Here is a 14,530-nt window from a genome sequence, read left to right on the forward strand (position 1 = left end):
GTAAAATGCAGAACTATGTTTATTCTCACAGACCTTATGATTTATCTAGGGACATATAATTAACACATGTATAACAGTTGAAGAACAGTGGCATACTAAATTTTTTTTTTTTTTTTGATACGGAGTCTCACTCTGTCACCCAGGCTGGAGTGCAGTGGTGCCGTCTTGGCTAACTACAACCTCCACCTCCTAGGTTCAAGCAATTCTCCTGCCTCAGCCTCCCGAGTAGCTGGGATTACAAGCATGCACCACTATGCCCAGCTAATTTTTTTTTGTATTTTTAATAGAGGCAGGGTTTCACCATATTGGCCAGACTGGTCTCAAACTCCTGACCTTGTGATCTGCCTGCCTCGGCCTCCCAAAGTGCTGGGATTACAGGAGTGAGCCACCATGTCCGGCCCATACTAAGTTTTTTAATGCAATACTTTATCAGGGTAGAATTTACTCTTAAATACCTCCTATGGCTTATGTACCATATTCAGCTTGGGGGAGTTCCTTAGGAATGTTCTCATAGAAATCTCTACAGAAGCCCCCATAACTCCATAACTTATCATCCACTTTCCATACTTATTCTTTCCTCTTCTGTCCTGCATTAGGAACTGTGATTCCCTGATTTAGGATCAGGCCCAGAAACTCTCTTACCTACGGCAAAAAATACGAGAAGGGAGAGGTATTTGTTATCTTATCACCCAGCATGCAAAAGATACAGTAAAATCTTCTGAGGATCTCCTAAGGAGCAATGACATTGACTACTACCTGGGACAAAGCTTCTGGGAGCAACTCACCCAGGGAAGCCAGCTGACAGACAGGCTCACCAGCAAACTCAGCACCAGTAAGTTGGCCACAGGGCTTTGGAATACTCTCAGTCACCCCCACAGTTCCAGCCCCTGGTGGCCACCACATCTCCTAGGGTCCTGTTTCTATTTCATTTCCTGGAGCTAATACAGGATCAAGACTGCTCAGTGGGGAGCATGGAGAGGAACACACAGGGCTGGAGATGCCATGGTTACAACTATAGAAACTTCACCACTGATGGAATGTGACCTGTGGGGCAGGGGCAGCATCTATCTGATGCTAAGAGGGAGTAGCAGACATGAGATGGAAGGGCCTTGTTATAGGAGGAAGAGCCCTGAACCAAGAATTTCAAGACCCAAGCTCTAGCCTGGATGCTGCCACCAACTCACTAAATGCCTTATCCTTGTGGTGTCTCCATTTATGGCATGGTAATGTGCATGCAGGTACTCCACATATGGATAAAGCACCATGTTCTTTTATACATGGTTTAGGCACTGGCTGCAGTAGTTCAAGGGCTACATTGGTTATTATTGGGGTCCTCTACTCAGAATTTCTAGAGACTATCCAAGGGAGTAAAGTAGGATCAGATCAGACTTGGGAGCCACCCAGCCCACCTCCTGGTGACAGATGCAGAGGTGGGGCAGGGCTTCTTGTCATCTCCTCAGAGACCAGTGCAGGTTCTGCATGAAAGCTGTGGTGGGGCATATGCATTGGGGAGCTAGTCTGCAGCAGGACATGGAGGCTGGAGTGTCCCACAGGGCAGCTGGGCAAGGGCCTCATGATTAATGGAACAAAAGACATTATAAATGTTTTACCCTGATTTAGGGCAGAGGAAGTCATCATGGTGACCGGCAGGTCAGGGACAGTGGGGTCACTTCTCTAGAGACACAAGCTGAGGTCTCCCAGAGTAACTGTTCTGGATGCACACATGAAATGCTCACTACTCTGTCTCCAGATAGGCTCCTGCATTTGTAATGCGGGAAGTGGGACCAGCCTAATTTCTTATTGTTTCTTTCTAAATTTGGTTTACAGAGGATCATAAAAGTGAGAAAGATCAAGATGGACTTGAGCCACTGGCCCTCAGGTAATTCAGAGGAGAATCTGGGAAAGAGATTGGGACTGAGGCCCAAAGGGTCAAGGGTGGTGGCAGCTCCACAAATCAAGGGGAATAAAGGAAAGTGCTGAATGTATTGAATTCAGGCATTCATTGAACACCTCACTGTTGTTTTTAACTGAAGTCTTTCTTCTCTTTTGGTTTAATTACATTGGCACATTAATTCTCCAGGCTTAGTAACCTAGAAACAGTCTGAGCTGAAAGTGAACTAACTAAGTTTCAAGAGTCTTCTGCCCCACTAAGCGTCCTGCTTTCCTGCTCTGTGTTTTATAAGTAGGATGAGCTTTTTGCAAAGTTGACCTGCCCCAAGTTGGGTTGACAGCTAGTTTAATAGTCACTCAATTGCCCTGGGGGGAAAAAGGAATCATATAACAGGACCTGGTGAAAGAGGCCTAGATGGTGTAGATCACCAGGAGGCTGCAGTGCCTCAGGACCCAGTTCTCAGTGAGTTGCTTCATATAATGATCAATGAAATATGGGCTCAGAGTCCACTGTAGCCACTAGTTGGGGTTCTTTGTGTCATGCTTGTGTCTCAGACTACATAAATGCTTCTGAAAATATCGGTAGTGAAGGACGCAGTGTTGTTTTTTGTTTTGTTTTGTTTTTATTTCTAATTCATCATAGAAACATACATGGTCTGAATTCAGTTAACTACATGACTCCACCTCCCATGCTTTTGGATGTTGGGACAATGGTTTGCTCTGCATTTCTCAATGCTTGCTTTCAATTTTTATACTTGTCTTGTTGGAGATGGTAACAAACGGTTCGCAGGCTGCAACTGTTCCAGGGATCATACATTAAGCAGCAGTGCCTTAAAAGGAGGGCTAGCTATGTCTTTGCTTGTCTTCAGCATATTATGTGGTCAGAGCACTGGGTAGCTATTCTCTCTCCATCTACACCCCACCTACGCTCCATCCCTAAGCAGAGGTGGGTTATTTCTATTATTCTCTGCAGGCATGGTCCCCTTGGCTCACTTGGCTTTTCCTATGAGCCATGGTCAGGACAGGTTGGTTTGGGTGACCTTGGTTTTACCTGTTGTCCCCCTTCTCCCCACCAGGCTCAGCAGGGAGCTGCAGGAGAAGGAGAAAGTGATTGAAGTCCTGCAGGCCAAGCTGGATGCTCGGTCCCTCACACCCTCCAGCAGCCATGCCTTGTCTGACTCCCACCGCTCTCTCAGCAACACCTCTTTACTGTCTGATGAGCTGGAAGCCTGCTCTGACATGGACATAGCCAGCGAGTACACACACTATGAAGAGAAGAAAGCTTCTCCCGGTCACTCAGGTAGCCTCCTTTCTGGGTGGTACTGTCTTTGTCTAGACTGAGTGGAGATGTGAGGAAACAGGCCTTATAGCTCCACCATGGTGTGTATCAGGCTGAACATGGCTGTGGGGCCAAGTGCCATGCACAGGCACCAGTGGATCAGGATCTTTGCTCTGCTCCTAACTCTACAAGTTACCTCTGTCACCGTGGCCTCCATGGGCATGTGCATGCTGTTGGGCACAAGGTGAGCCATTGTGGGGAGAGTGAGAAGATCACGGCAGACTCTTCTTCCTCAGTGACTCTGTCGGATAGATCTTTAAGATGGAAAACCTCCTTCATCTCTCCTACAATGATCTTGCTACTTATTCCTGAGCAGTGTTCCCTAAGTATACGTGGGTGTCCACAGATGCTGCTAGTCTTGCCTGATATTTTTGGAGTTGCCATTTTCATGTTTCAGAGCTCAGAGCACCACTATCATCCCTAAGGTGGTTTGCCTCACTATAGGAGCTGTCTGCAAGCAAGAAAATGAACACTGCTAACAGTGCTTGTGCTTGGTTCTTTCCCTGAAAGCAAGACTCTAGCCCTGGTACCCCTGGGTAAATATAAGGCCAGGATTCCAGTTCTCTGTAGAACATCATATGTTTTCTTTCATTCATGGATTTTATAGATTCCATCCATCATTCGAGTCATTCTGCTGTGTTGTCTTCTAAACCATCATCAACCAGTGCATCTCAGGGGGTTAAGGCCGAATCCAACAGCAACCTCATCAGCTTGCCAACTCCCCAGAATCCCCACAAGGAGGCCAACCAGGCCCATTCAGGTATGCAGCAGCCAATGGGGCAAACGCTTCGTCTCCTCTTTCTCTGCTGCCTGTTTGACTTTTCTTCAACGACAGAGGTTTGGACTGCTAGGGGCCTAAATGCATCAAAACCTAGACAGAATCAAGAAACTACCCTCATTTGCCAATTGTGTCTGATTTAAGAAAATATTTTAGAAAATAAGTAATCCACATCAGGTTTTGATCTGCATATCAGCTTTGACTAGTAGTTGGCTAATCATTTAAAAAGAAATATCTTTATTGGTTTTTCTCTCATTTTATCCTGGGAGCAAAAAAGCAAAATGTTTCTCCCAGGATTCCAACAGCCATAGGATGAAAAGAAATTCACATCTGCCGATCCACTGTGTGTTACCCATTAAATCTGCATGGAGATCCTCTGCAAGAGGTGGTGCTACTTATTTCATAGCCAAGGATGGTGAGAACAGCCTCAGACAAGGTTCTGTTCATAGTACGTTACCATTAATGGATGTATAAATGGATTGGCAGTCCTTGATATGTACATAATGCATATCTTGGGGGCAGTTAAAGAAGTGCATTTCATTTACAAGTCCAGCTTAGTTGCCGGAGGGTACACTGCTCATTCACAGCCCTGTATCAGGAATGGCAAGGAAAAGGCAAACCTTGTCTTCCCCTCCTACCTCCCAACATAGCTGGCTGGCTGCCTTCAGTGTGGTTTGTTGTGAGGTTTGACTTGAGTAGAGGTGCTCCCAGAAAGCACAGTGCTTTGTTCTGCTGCCCTCATTTCCCTGAAGGCAGTTCAACCAAAATCTTAAGGAAGAGGAAGTGTTCCAATGCTTCCTGAGCCTGGTTTCAAAGTTTCTAGGCCAGAGTGGGCAGCAGCTGGACCAGAATCATGAGGAAAAGCTGTGCTTCCAGACTTGTAGACATCTGCTTAAATGTTTTGGGTTCAAACAGAGCAGTAGGTAAAGAACAGAGGATTTTAAAATCAGAATGCCTCCTCAAAGAATGCCTGGGCTGTGTTTCCTGGCAATTTGAGTATATTTGCAGTATTGATCTGAAATGGTGCCAGCACCATTGGGATGTGTTTTAGGATGTAATCATTGTCTTCTACATTAGACATTCTGTATGGGTCAGCCTTGGTTTCTGCTCCCTCTCCATCGGCTACCTGCCCTTTAAATTCTTTTAGGGAAGAGGAAACAATTTTAAACATTGAACCTTGCCAGGGTTTCTAAAAACCTGTCTGTAGATGGGCTGCCTAAAGATCACCAGGGAAGACTTTTTTTTATGCAAATTTCCTGTTCCAAGAATTTATAATTCTGTAAGTCTACATTAAGGCCTAGACAGAATCAAGAAGGCCTAAAGAATCTACATATATTAAGAGTTTTTGCTATGTGATTTAAATGCCCAGAAGGATTTGCAAGCCATTTGGTCTAAGCCACTCTACCAAAGCATCTATTTTTAATTTGGTGAATGAACACATTGATTTAGAATTCTGAAGTTTGTTTCCATCAGAGTCCTGAACTGCATGCACTAGTAATGAAAATTTCCCCACAGCCTTTGTTCACATCTCTCCTACTCAGGATGGGACCTGATGCTGTCAGGAGTTCTAGGTGGAGAAAGAGTCTTGTCCGAGGGCCAAGGACTGATACATGCTGGGAGCAGAGCCCCAGGGTCCCCTGAGAGCATTCAGGCTCTCTGACTTGTCCATGTCCAGGATTGCTGGGGTGGGGCTCAATAATGCCACCTTACCTTCTTTAGCCAATTGCTTTCAAGATGAACACAGAGGATATATGCAGGATAGCCCTGGCAGGGGAAAAGAGGGAAGGTCAGCCAGGCCAGCCTCTGGTAGCAATGGTCACCCTTGGCTGTCTCATCCTGTACCACACTAGGTGATAGCCACTCCGCAGGGTGATATCTGGTCAGGGAATGGTTTTACCTTCTCAATCTTTTACCCATTCTTTTCTCTCATTTTCTCTTGATGATATGTCTCTTTTCCCCCTAACTTTCTGTTCCTAGGCTTTCAATTTCACTCCATACCCAAGCTGGCTAGCCTTCCTCAGGCACCATTGCCCTCAGCTCCATCCAGCTTCCTGCCTTTCAGCCCCACTGGCCCTCCCCTCCTTGGCTGCTGTGAGACACCAGTGGTCTCCTTGGCTGAGGCTCAGCAGGAGCTGCAGATGCTGCAGAAGCAGTTAGGAGAAACTGAGCACTTCTGCATTTGTGTGCTTGTGAATGGCAGCCCCACACTGTGTTGTTGTGCATGGCTTGGGCTGGATGGCAGAGTTTAAAAAAACAACACGGGTACACGTTACAAATGGAAGAGTGAGGGAAAGCTCTGCTTGCTTATTTTTTGGAAATGTATTTACTGTTATTTCTGTGGTGTGTGTGTCTCATCAGTTAACAGGTAGATATGTTCACAAGGCTCTAGACCTGGTGCTCTCACACTGTAGACAGTATTGGATACCACCAAGTATGCTGAATCCCTGACAGACTGGTGGACTGCTCATTGGTAGGGGGTGGGAGAGAGATGTTATGCTTTGCCTATGCAGGATGAAGTGGCCAAGAAAAAGTTGGCCACATTCAGTGGACTCCTTTGTGTGGCTATTATATTTTTCTGCTGTGACATGCTGTTAATCAAGTTCAGTTCCTGACATCATTAGGTTGGAGCAAAAAGGATAATAGTAGAGGGATTCAGAAGAGGAAATGATGAGCCCCTTTTCCTACTGCACAGGGTTCATCCCTGCCCTGGGACAGGTGACACATAGACAGCTTAGAACCACAGCACCAGCTATGGCATCTGACTGTGAATCCCATCCTCTGATTCCCAAAGATAATTGATCTCATGTAGTTATGTAGACTGTGGACAGTCACCTTTTAGAAAGTGCTTTGATGTATTTGTAGGCTGGATGCTCATCATAAATTTAGTGTGCTGGTGGTCACTGATAGCTTAGAAAAAAATGACAAACCTTCACATGAATTTGCTCTCTCATAGTACCTTAAGCACAACAGTTAGAAAGCAGTTTGAATGAACTTTAACTTATTTGTCAGGCACTTTCTGTGCCTGTAAATAAGCTTAGGTGAGCCAGAGACTGATAGGGTCACCATGCCAACAGTTTCCAGTGATGCGAGACAATAGCCAAGAATTTGCGTCCCCCTCCCTGTAGCCCCAAATGTCATGTGGACCAGCCTGTTTCTTTCCTTCTTCCTCTTTTTTTTTTTTCAACAGGGTCTCACTTTGTCACCCAGACTGAAGTGCAGTGGCACAATCTCGGCTCACTGCAGCCTCAACCTCCTGGGCTCAAGCGACTCTCCCACCTCAGCCCCCCAAGTAGCTGAGATTACAGGTGTGTGTCACTACACCTGGCTAATTTTTGTATTTTTTGTAGAGACGGGGTTTTGCCACGTTGCCAAGACTGGTCTAGAGCTCCTGAGCTCAAGTGATCAGCCCACCTCGGTTTCCGAAAGTGCTGGGATTACAGGCATGAGCCACTGCACCCGGCCTAGCCTATTTATTTTGTCAACCCAGGAAATGGATACTTTGTCTAGTGCAGGGAACTCTAAAGCTGAGAGAGAAAAAAAAAAAAAACTCAGAGAAGTGAAGTTACTTGTTCAAGGTCACTAATAAGTGGGAGAGATGGGCTCGAATCTGGTCTTCTGCTCCAGGTTTCACATTTCTGTTATACCTTTTCTACTTATACTTGTCTTACTTAGACCTTTCCCCAGCCTCAGCAAAGAGTTCTTCAGTCTGGAGGAACTAGGGCCACCATATCCAGCTTAATTTTAGGCTTTGTCACCATCCTGCTTAGAGTATGAGGCCGAGCTCAGCTGATCAAACTCTGGGGACTCCTTGCAACAATTTTTTCCGTCTCTTTAGAGACCAGTAGGAGCTGCTGGTGTTTCTGACCTAAAACTTGTTACTTTAGCAGTTCTGGCACCAACAATGGATGGGCAACAAATGTACCCCATGACAGATGGCAAGAGTATTTTCTAGCTTCCATTTCTTCCCCTTGCCTCCTTTTATCTTTCCACATTTGTCTTTGCCCAAAGGGAAGGATGGAAGGAGAGCACTGTCCCTGAAAAGGGGTCTGTCGTTTTGGGTTAAATTGGAATTACATCAAGTCTGAAGCCATTGACTGGAATTCGAATGGTCCCAGCCTAGATGAGGAAGATTGTAGCCCTTTCTTTCTCCACCTGAAGTTAAGGTCCTCTCCAAGGGACCATTGCTTATCCAAGCTCATTGTTTGCTTTGAGCCAATTTTCCATGTGGACAGTGGTGCATGGTGGCCTCTCAGGTCCCTGGGTTAAAGTCTTGTGCAAGAGTCTGTATGGTATCTTTGCATGGTTTAGAGTATGTGCTGTGTATTGTGTGGCCAAGGAACTGGAGCATGAGAATACTGATCATTGTTACTGATAGACTTAAAACCTCACATGGCCTTGATTAAAAAGTAAGCTGACTCTTTCGCTCAGGCCCGTGGCGCCGACAGGTTGGGCAAGTGTCGTGGACTTCGTACTGCTAGGAAGCTCCGTAGTCACCGACGAGACCAGAAGTGGCATGATAAACAGTATAAGAAAGCTCATTTGGGCACAGCCCTAAAGGCCAACCCTTTTGGAGGTGCTTCTCATGCAAAAGGAATTGTGTTGGAAAAAGTATGAGTTGAAGCCAAACAGCCAAATTCTGTCATTAGGAAGTGTGTAAGGGTCCAGCTGATCAAGAATGGCAAGAAAATCACAGCCTTTGTACCCAACGACGGTTGCTTGAACTTTATTGAGGAAAATGATGAAGTTCTGGTTGCTGGATTTGGTCGCAAAGGTCATGCTGTTGGTGATATTCCTGGAGTCCACTTTAAGGTTGTCAAAGTAGCCAATGTTTCTCTTTTGGCCCTATACAAAGGCAAGAAGGAAAGACCAAGATCATAAATATTAATGGTGAAAACATTGTAGTAATAAATTTTCATATGCCAAAAAAAAAAAAAGTAAGCTGGCTATCTACAACCACTGATTTCCCCCTTTGCCTTGTGTTCGGATGGGGTTGAAGGCAGTTTGAAAGAGGTAGGAAATCATGTATTTGTTGCCTCCCTTCTAAAATGTAGGTGCTTAAATTTTTAATCTTCTTCCTTAGCTAAGTGATCCTAATGAACATCTAGTATTTTGCCAATTGGAGGAGAGACTCATGACAAGACTTCCCAAACTTCTGCCTATTAGAATCACCTAGAATGAATTTAAAACATCCATTGTTCAAGATGTATCCCATATTGATTAAGGCAAAATCTCTGGAATCCAGGAATCAGTATATGTTTCCATACTTTCTCAGCTGATTCCAATATGTACCCAAATTTGAGAACCAGCTACAAGTGGGGCTAAAAACTGGCAAGTGGCAATTACACTAACCCCTCTGAGGAGTTTGGCTTGGTTGGAAGAAACAATGACCTCACTCCTGTTGCTTAGGAGGAGCTACCTGTCTATTCTGCTGCCCATGTTCATAATCCCTGAAAGAAAGCAGGCTTCTGAATTTTCTTCTAAACTGTGTCTCTGCCCACCTCTTTCCCCATCTCCCCCATGCTGGGCTTCTTTTTGCAAAGAAGTGGAGATGATGGGGCTCAAGGGAAAGGCCTGTGATTTCAAAGGGTCTATGAAAGTGTCAGCCTATGAAATGAAAGGTCCTACCTGCCTCTGTGGAATAGTATTCAATGATTCTTTAGACAGGAGTGATGACATTTTGCAGCTCCTTGAGTCCTGTTGGATGGGATCCAAATAAATACTTGCCTTACATAGACCCTTCCCCAGCCTCAGCAAAGAGTTCTTCAGTCTGGAGGAACTAGGGCCACCATATCCAGCTTGATTTCATGTCCCCTTTCTCTTCTGAAAAACTCCAAGGTGGAACGGACATATTGACCGGTTAGTTTCAGGGAAAGGCAAGTACATGTAGACAAACAGATGTTCGTGTTCACAGGTAAGCTCAATCCTGTATTCCATTGCACTCACAACTTCTAACTGTGGGAGTGAATCCTACTTTTAGAACTTTCCTTGGAGTCTGTCATGAAGGATTCTAGTAGGAGCCAGGAGCAGGGCCACTGGACTTTTCCATTGTGTATACTGATGACTTTAAGATACTTTATTCTCTACCTCTTGTGTCTCCTGCTAGGAAATGCAAAGGGTGAGAGTTGCAACCTCTAGGTTATGAGCCTTAGTTTAATTGGTATACCACAGTGAACTGGGATCTCTGACATTCCACGGGTCTCCTTTTAGTCTCTATTCTTAGCAATCACACACTTCCTTGCAAATCCTTCCCTTCTGACACCCCATTTGCTTCTTACTCATGTTTCTTTCTGCCCAGGTGCCAGCACTCTTCCTTCTGCTTCCACAGCTACATTGCCAAGCAATGACTTGGAAGCTGACTCTTCCCACTACCTCAAATCTGCCCAGCCTCACTCTCCTCCTAGGGACACCATAGAACTAGGAAGAATCCTGGAGCCTGGGTACCTGGGCAGCAGTGGCCAGTGGGACATGATGAGGCCTCAGAAAGGGAGTGTATCTGGGGACCTATCCTCAGGCTCCTCTGTGTACCAGCTTAACTCCAAACCCACAGGTAAAGCACAAAGTAAAGATGGCAGCCTTTGAAAAGAAGTCTCATTCGGAGTCTACTCTTTTCCTACCCAGGCTGGACTGTTTCATTCCTCCATCCCTGGCTCACAGAGTGAGGGGTAGAAAATGGAAGAGCTGTATCAGGGCTCAGTCCTTTCCAAGTTCATTTCTTCATTCTCCTGCCCAGGGCCTCAGTGCTCTGTAGGGATATGGGAAAGTCAGGGACCCACCCCTTGTGTTCTCACACTCATATCCTTCCATCTCTCTGCAGCCTGGCCTCTTTGCAGCCCACTCTCTTAGACCCCTCCAGAATGCCAGGCATAGACGGGACTTTCTTCCATCAGTCAGGAGTTGTCACAGGAAAGGGTGCAAGGGTGCAGCTCCCAAACCCTGCACATATATCCTGTGCACAAAACTCAGTCACAGCAAGTGGAGAGGTATGGCTAAACTCATAAATGCTGGGATGCCACTCAGTTCCAACAGTAAGACAATTGTAATTTTCAGGAAAAGACTGAGCCCAAAGCAAAATGGTGCAGTTAATGTCCGGTGTAAGCATCCCTCTGACTTTTCTGCATCTTTTTCCTTTGTTTGGCAGGGTGGGGGGGGTGTTGTCCCCTCTCTAATCTGCCTTCAGATCTCTAGATCCTTCCAGGTTATTCTTTCATCTTCCATATTAAAAGTGATTTCAGGGAAGCATTCAGTGTCAGTCATTAACTGCATAGGGTGAGTGTAAGATCACACACTTTTACTTTAGGCCTTCTTTCTAAGGGTGGGAGGAAGGGCTTTGTCCCTTGCTAAAGAATGCTCGCTCACGTGTCAGTAAGAAGAAAGGTAGAGTGAGATCTCACCTATCATCCTCATAGTCACACCCAGGAGGTGGCCATACCTTTCCAGATGCTAGGCAGGCCTTATCCAGAGCTCTCAGTTATTTTTCTAAAACATGTGGAACTCTCACAAGACCCCTGTGTGGGAGGAGGCCCATGGAGATTTTTTAGCAAGTGACTGTTATGTGTTTGCAAGCACATTTACTATTTGAACAAAACTACCATTCTTTTGGGTGTCCGTGTGAGAGGACACAGTTGGCAGAAGGCTAGTGATATTTACAGGTCTTGCTGCAAGGCCCCTGGCTGAGCCCCACCCCCATCAGTAACCAGGATTCTCCGTCTCCCACCTTTCTCCATGTCCTGGTGGTTTGGCTGCAGGGGCTGACCTGCTGGAAGAGCATCTTGGTGAAATCCCGAACCTGCACCAGCGCCTGGAGGAGTCCATCTGCATCAATGACCGCCTATGGGAGCAAGTGGAACACCGGCTGACCTCTACTGCATGTGGAAGTGGTAGGAGAGGCCCAGACCTTCCTGTTTCTGGCTCTATTTAGGAACCTTTAGGCAGAGCTTCACAGATATTCTTTACTTCACTTGCTCCTTATGAACAGTCCAGCAAGGGAGGTGGGCAAGTACTGTCATCCCTACTTTCTGAATATATCTGAGTTTAGAGAGTAACTCTCTTTAAGGCAGAACTACGTCTGATGCCCAGAGTCACCTGACTTCTCACCCCATACTTAATCTGCTTATATACTGCTGATGTCTGTGCCTTTGTTGTGTGATTGATAAGTGGTGGAACCAGGTCTGTAAGGGTCCTCCCACCTCTACCCTCGCCTCTTTACCAAGGTGGCCTTTCTCCTTGCACTCTCCTTCCAAGCTGCTGTCACGTGGAGGCCAGTCTTTCCATAGGTTGTTGTCCTGCCTATACCACAGCAGCAGCTGTTTAGGGAGATTGAGCCTCCTGCACCATTGCAGTTACGGCATGTGATGATGCATGCAAAGAATCCACTGAGAAGAGGCACACAGAAAACATGTACCCAGCCCCCCATGCTTCATTCAGGGCCAGGCCTTCAGTCCTTGGGGTTTTCTGCTGGGTTGGGGCAGTATCTTTGAGAGATAAAGAATGGGAAACTTTTGGAAGCTTCTGTTACCCAAATGTATACTTTCTGGGACAGGATCCACCTCTAAGTTCTACAGTCAGGGTCTGGAGTCCATACCTCAGCTCTGCAATGAGAACAGAGTCCTCAGGGAAGAAAATCGAAGACTTCAGGCTCAACTGAGTCATGTTTCCAGAGGTACGTGGTCAAAACCCACAAATTGTGGTCACTCTTAAGTTTCTTTCTTCCCTGGCCACACTAACCACCAACTGGAGAAGCAAACAAAAGAAGGTAGAGGTAACAGAGCTACTCAGATCCACCAACCCAAACTCACAGCTATTCTCAGTCTAGAGAAGGCTGCTTTCTAAGATGTGCCAACTATTGGCCCCTCAGACTCCTCGTCCCCGGGAGCGAAGAGCTCTAAGAAATCCATCATTTCTGTACAAGCCCACCTGCATATATCCAGAGTCACGAGCTATCAACCTGGATACCAGTCTGGTATATGTTCTACCTCCCTTCACTCACAACTGATTTGGAACCAATAAAGGAGGGAGTGCGAATGCCTATCTTCCCTCTCAAGTTTCTCCAGACTTTACTGCAGCAGCATGTGTCATTCCTGGCCCTGCTCTGCTATCCCTCTGCCTCCTCACCACGTCCCTCACTCATAGACTCAGGGCCCCTCTCTGGTCAGTACTCCTATGACTCCATGCCGAGTGGTACTAGCAAATGCCCCCCAGCACTTTCCCAGCACTAGCCAGGGGGCACTCACAGGTGGGCATCATTTCTCGTGTGGCTGGGAGGCAGCTGACTTTGGTGTTGGTCTACTTGATCAGATCAATATATTATCAATAACAAAGTATTTTTATTCACAAATATTTATTGAACAGCCATAAAAAGACTGAGAGTAGTATCCAAAAGGATTAAGCTCAGAATGAAGGAATGCTTGTGGAAAAGGAAAAAGCCACCAACAGATACTTCTAAATTAGCCACCTAAATTAATTAATTAATTTAATTAATTGATTTCTGTATTAGCAAGAAGATTTGAGAGGAAAGGTCACTGCTGGGGGACAATAACAAAAGTTAACAGATAAGAAAGAGGGCAGAACTACTAAGCTACCATTGCATGCTTGGAGAGAATAGAACAGACCTCACAGGTGAGAAGACAGTAAAAGATTTAAACGAGTACAATTTGCCAGGCTCAGGTGACTCTTTCCCCAGAGGACTTACTGAGCCAGCAGCTGTATTTTTAGAGTCCCTTCAATAATCTTTGACAACTTGTGAAGATCAGAGAAGTGCTGCAAGTTCAAAAAAGAACAAATATCCCAGTTTTCAAAATAATGAAAGTGATACATTCCAAAAAAATCTTGACGTTGATCTTTGTCAAAATTCAAGAATGGATTATTGAACAGATGGTATGTGAGCACTTGGAAAGTGGTGAGCATTAGAAAGCAGAATTTCTCTAAGAGCAAGGTAGGACAGATTAAATAAGTGGAATGAAGTGTTTTGCAAAGAGAGAGAGGCACCATTCTCCAGACTGTGGGGGATGTTGAGCCAGCATGCTCTTCCCACCAACATAGGGCCTTCCTTCCCTGCTCCTTAGCTCTGTTTGTCAGGGCGGATGTGCTTGGGGTCATCTTCCTGCTGAGCTCTGGCCCCATCATAATAAATCAGTCTTCCTGTGTTCCTCTCACCAGAGCACTCCCAAGAAACGGAAAGCCTGAGGGAGGCTCTGCTGTCATCTCGATCCCACCTTCAAGAGCTGGAAAAGGAGTTGGAGCACCAGAAGGTGGAAAGGCAGCAGCTTTTGGAAGACTTGAGGGAGAAGCAGCAAGAGGTCTTCCGTTTCAGGGAGGAACGTCTTTCCCTGCAGGAAAACGATTCCAGGTAAGAGGGGACCCATTGACAGATAAGGCAGCATTCTTCATTCTTACATTCATTCTTACATACATTATAAGAAGGGATATTGGCAAGACAATTGGTGTCCTCTTTTGGAAACCTCAATGTTCCCTCTGCTATTCCTGAGTTTTGTGTGTCAGTCGGGGCGTGGAGAGGGGGTGGGGTG

The 14,530-nt window shown here is 45.8% G+C and overlaps 1 protein-coding gene and 1 pseudogene across 1 annotated transcript in view; both read left to right on the forward strand.

Moving 5' to 3' along the window:
* The window catches only part of LOC107971351 (myomegalin-like), a 55,490-nt gene that overhangs the window by 29,759 nt on the left and 11,201 nt on the right, over positions 1-14,530 (forward strand). Inside the window, 9 exon segments of the mRNA XM_063797782.1 lie at positions 597-832; positions 1,828-1,879; positions 2,967-3,190; positions 3,837-3,989; positions 5,985-6,188; positions 10,303-10,554; positions 11,753-11,884; positions 12,547-12,666; positions 14,163-14,352. Coding sequence (XP_063653852.1) covers positions 597-832; positions 1,828-1,879; positions 2,967-3,190; positions 3,837-3,989; positions 5,985-6,188; positions 10,303-10,554; positions 11,753-11,884; positions 12,547-12,666; positions 14,163-14,352 — 1,563 coding nt within the window.
* Positions 7,909-8,941, forward strand: LOC107971349 (small ribosomal subunit protein uS12-like; annotated as a pseudogene).

This window comes from Pan troglodytes, chromosome 1, assembly GCF_028858775.2.
Source record: "Pan troglodytes isolate AG18354 chromosome 1, NHGRI_mPanTro3-v2.0_pri, whole genome shotgun sequence".
Lineage (NCBI taxonomy): Eukaryota > Metazoa > Chordata > Mammalia > Primates > Hominidae > Pan > Pan troglodytes.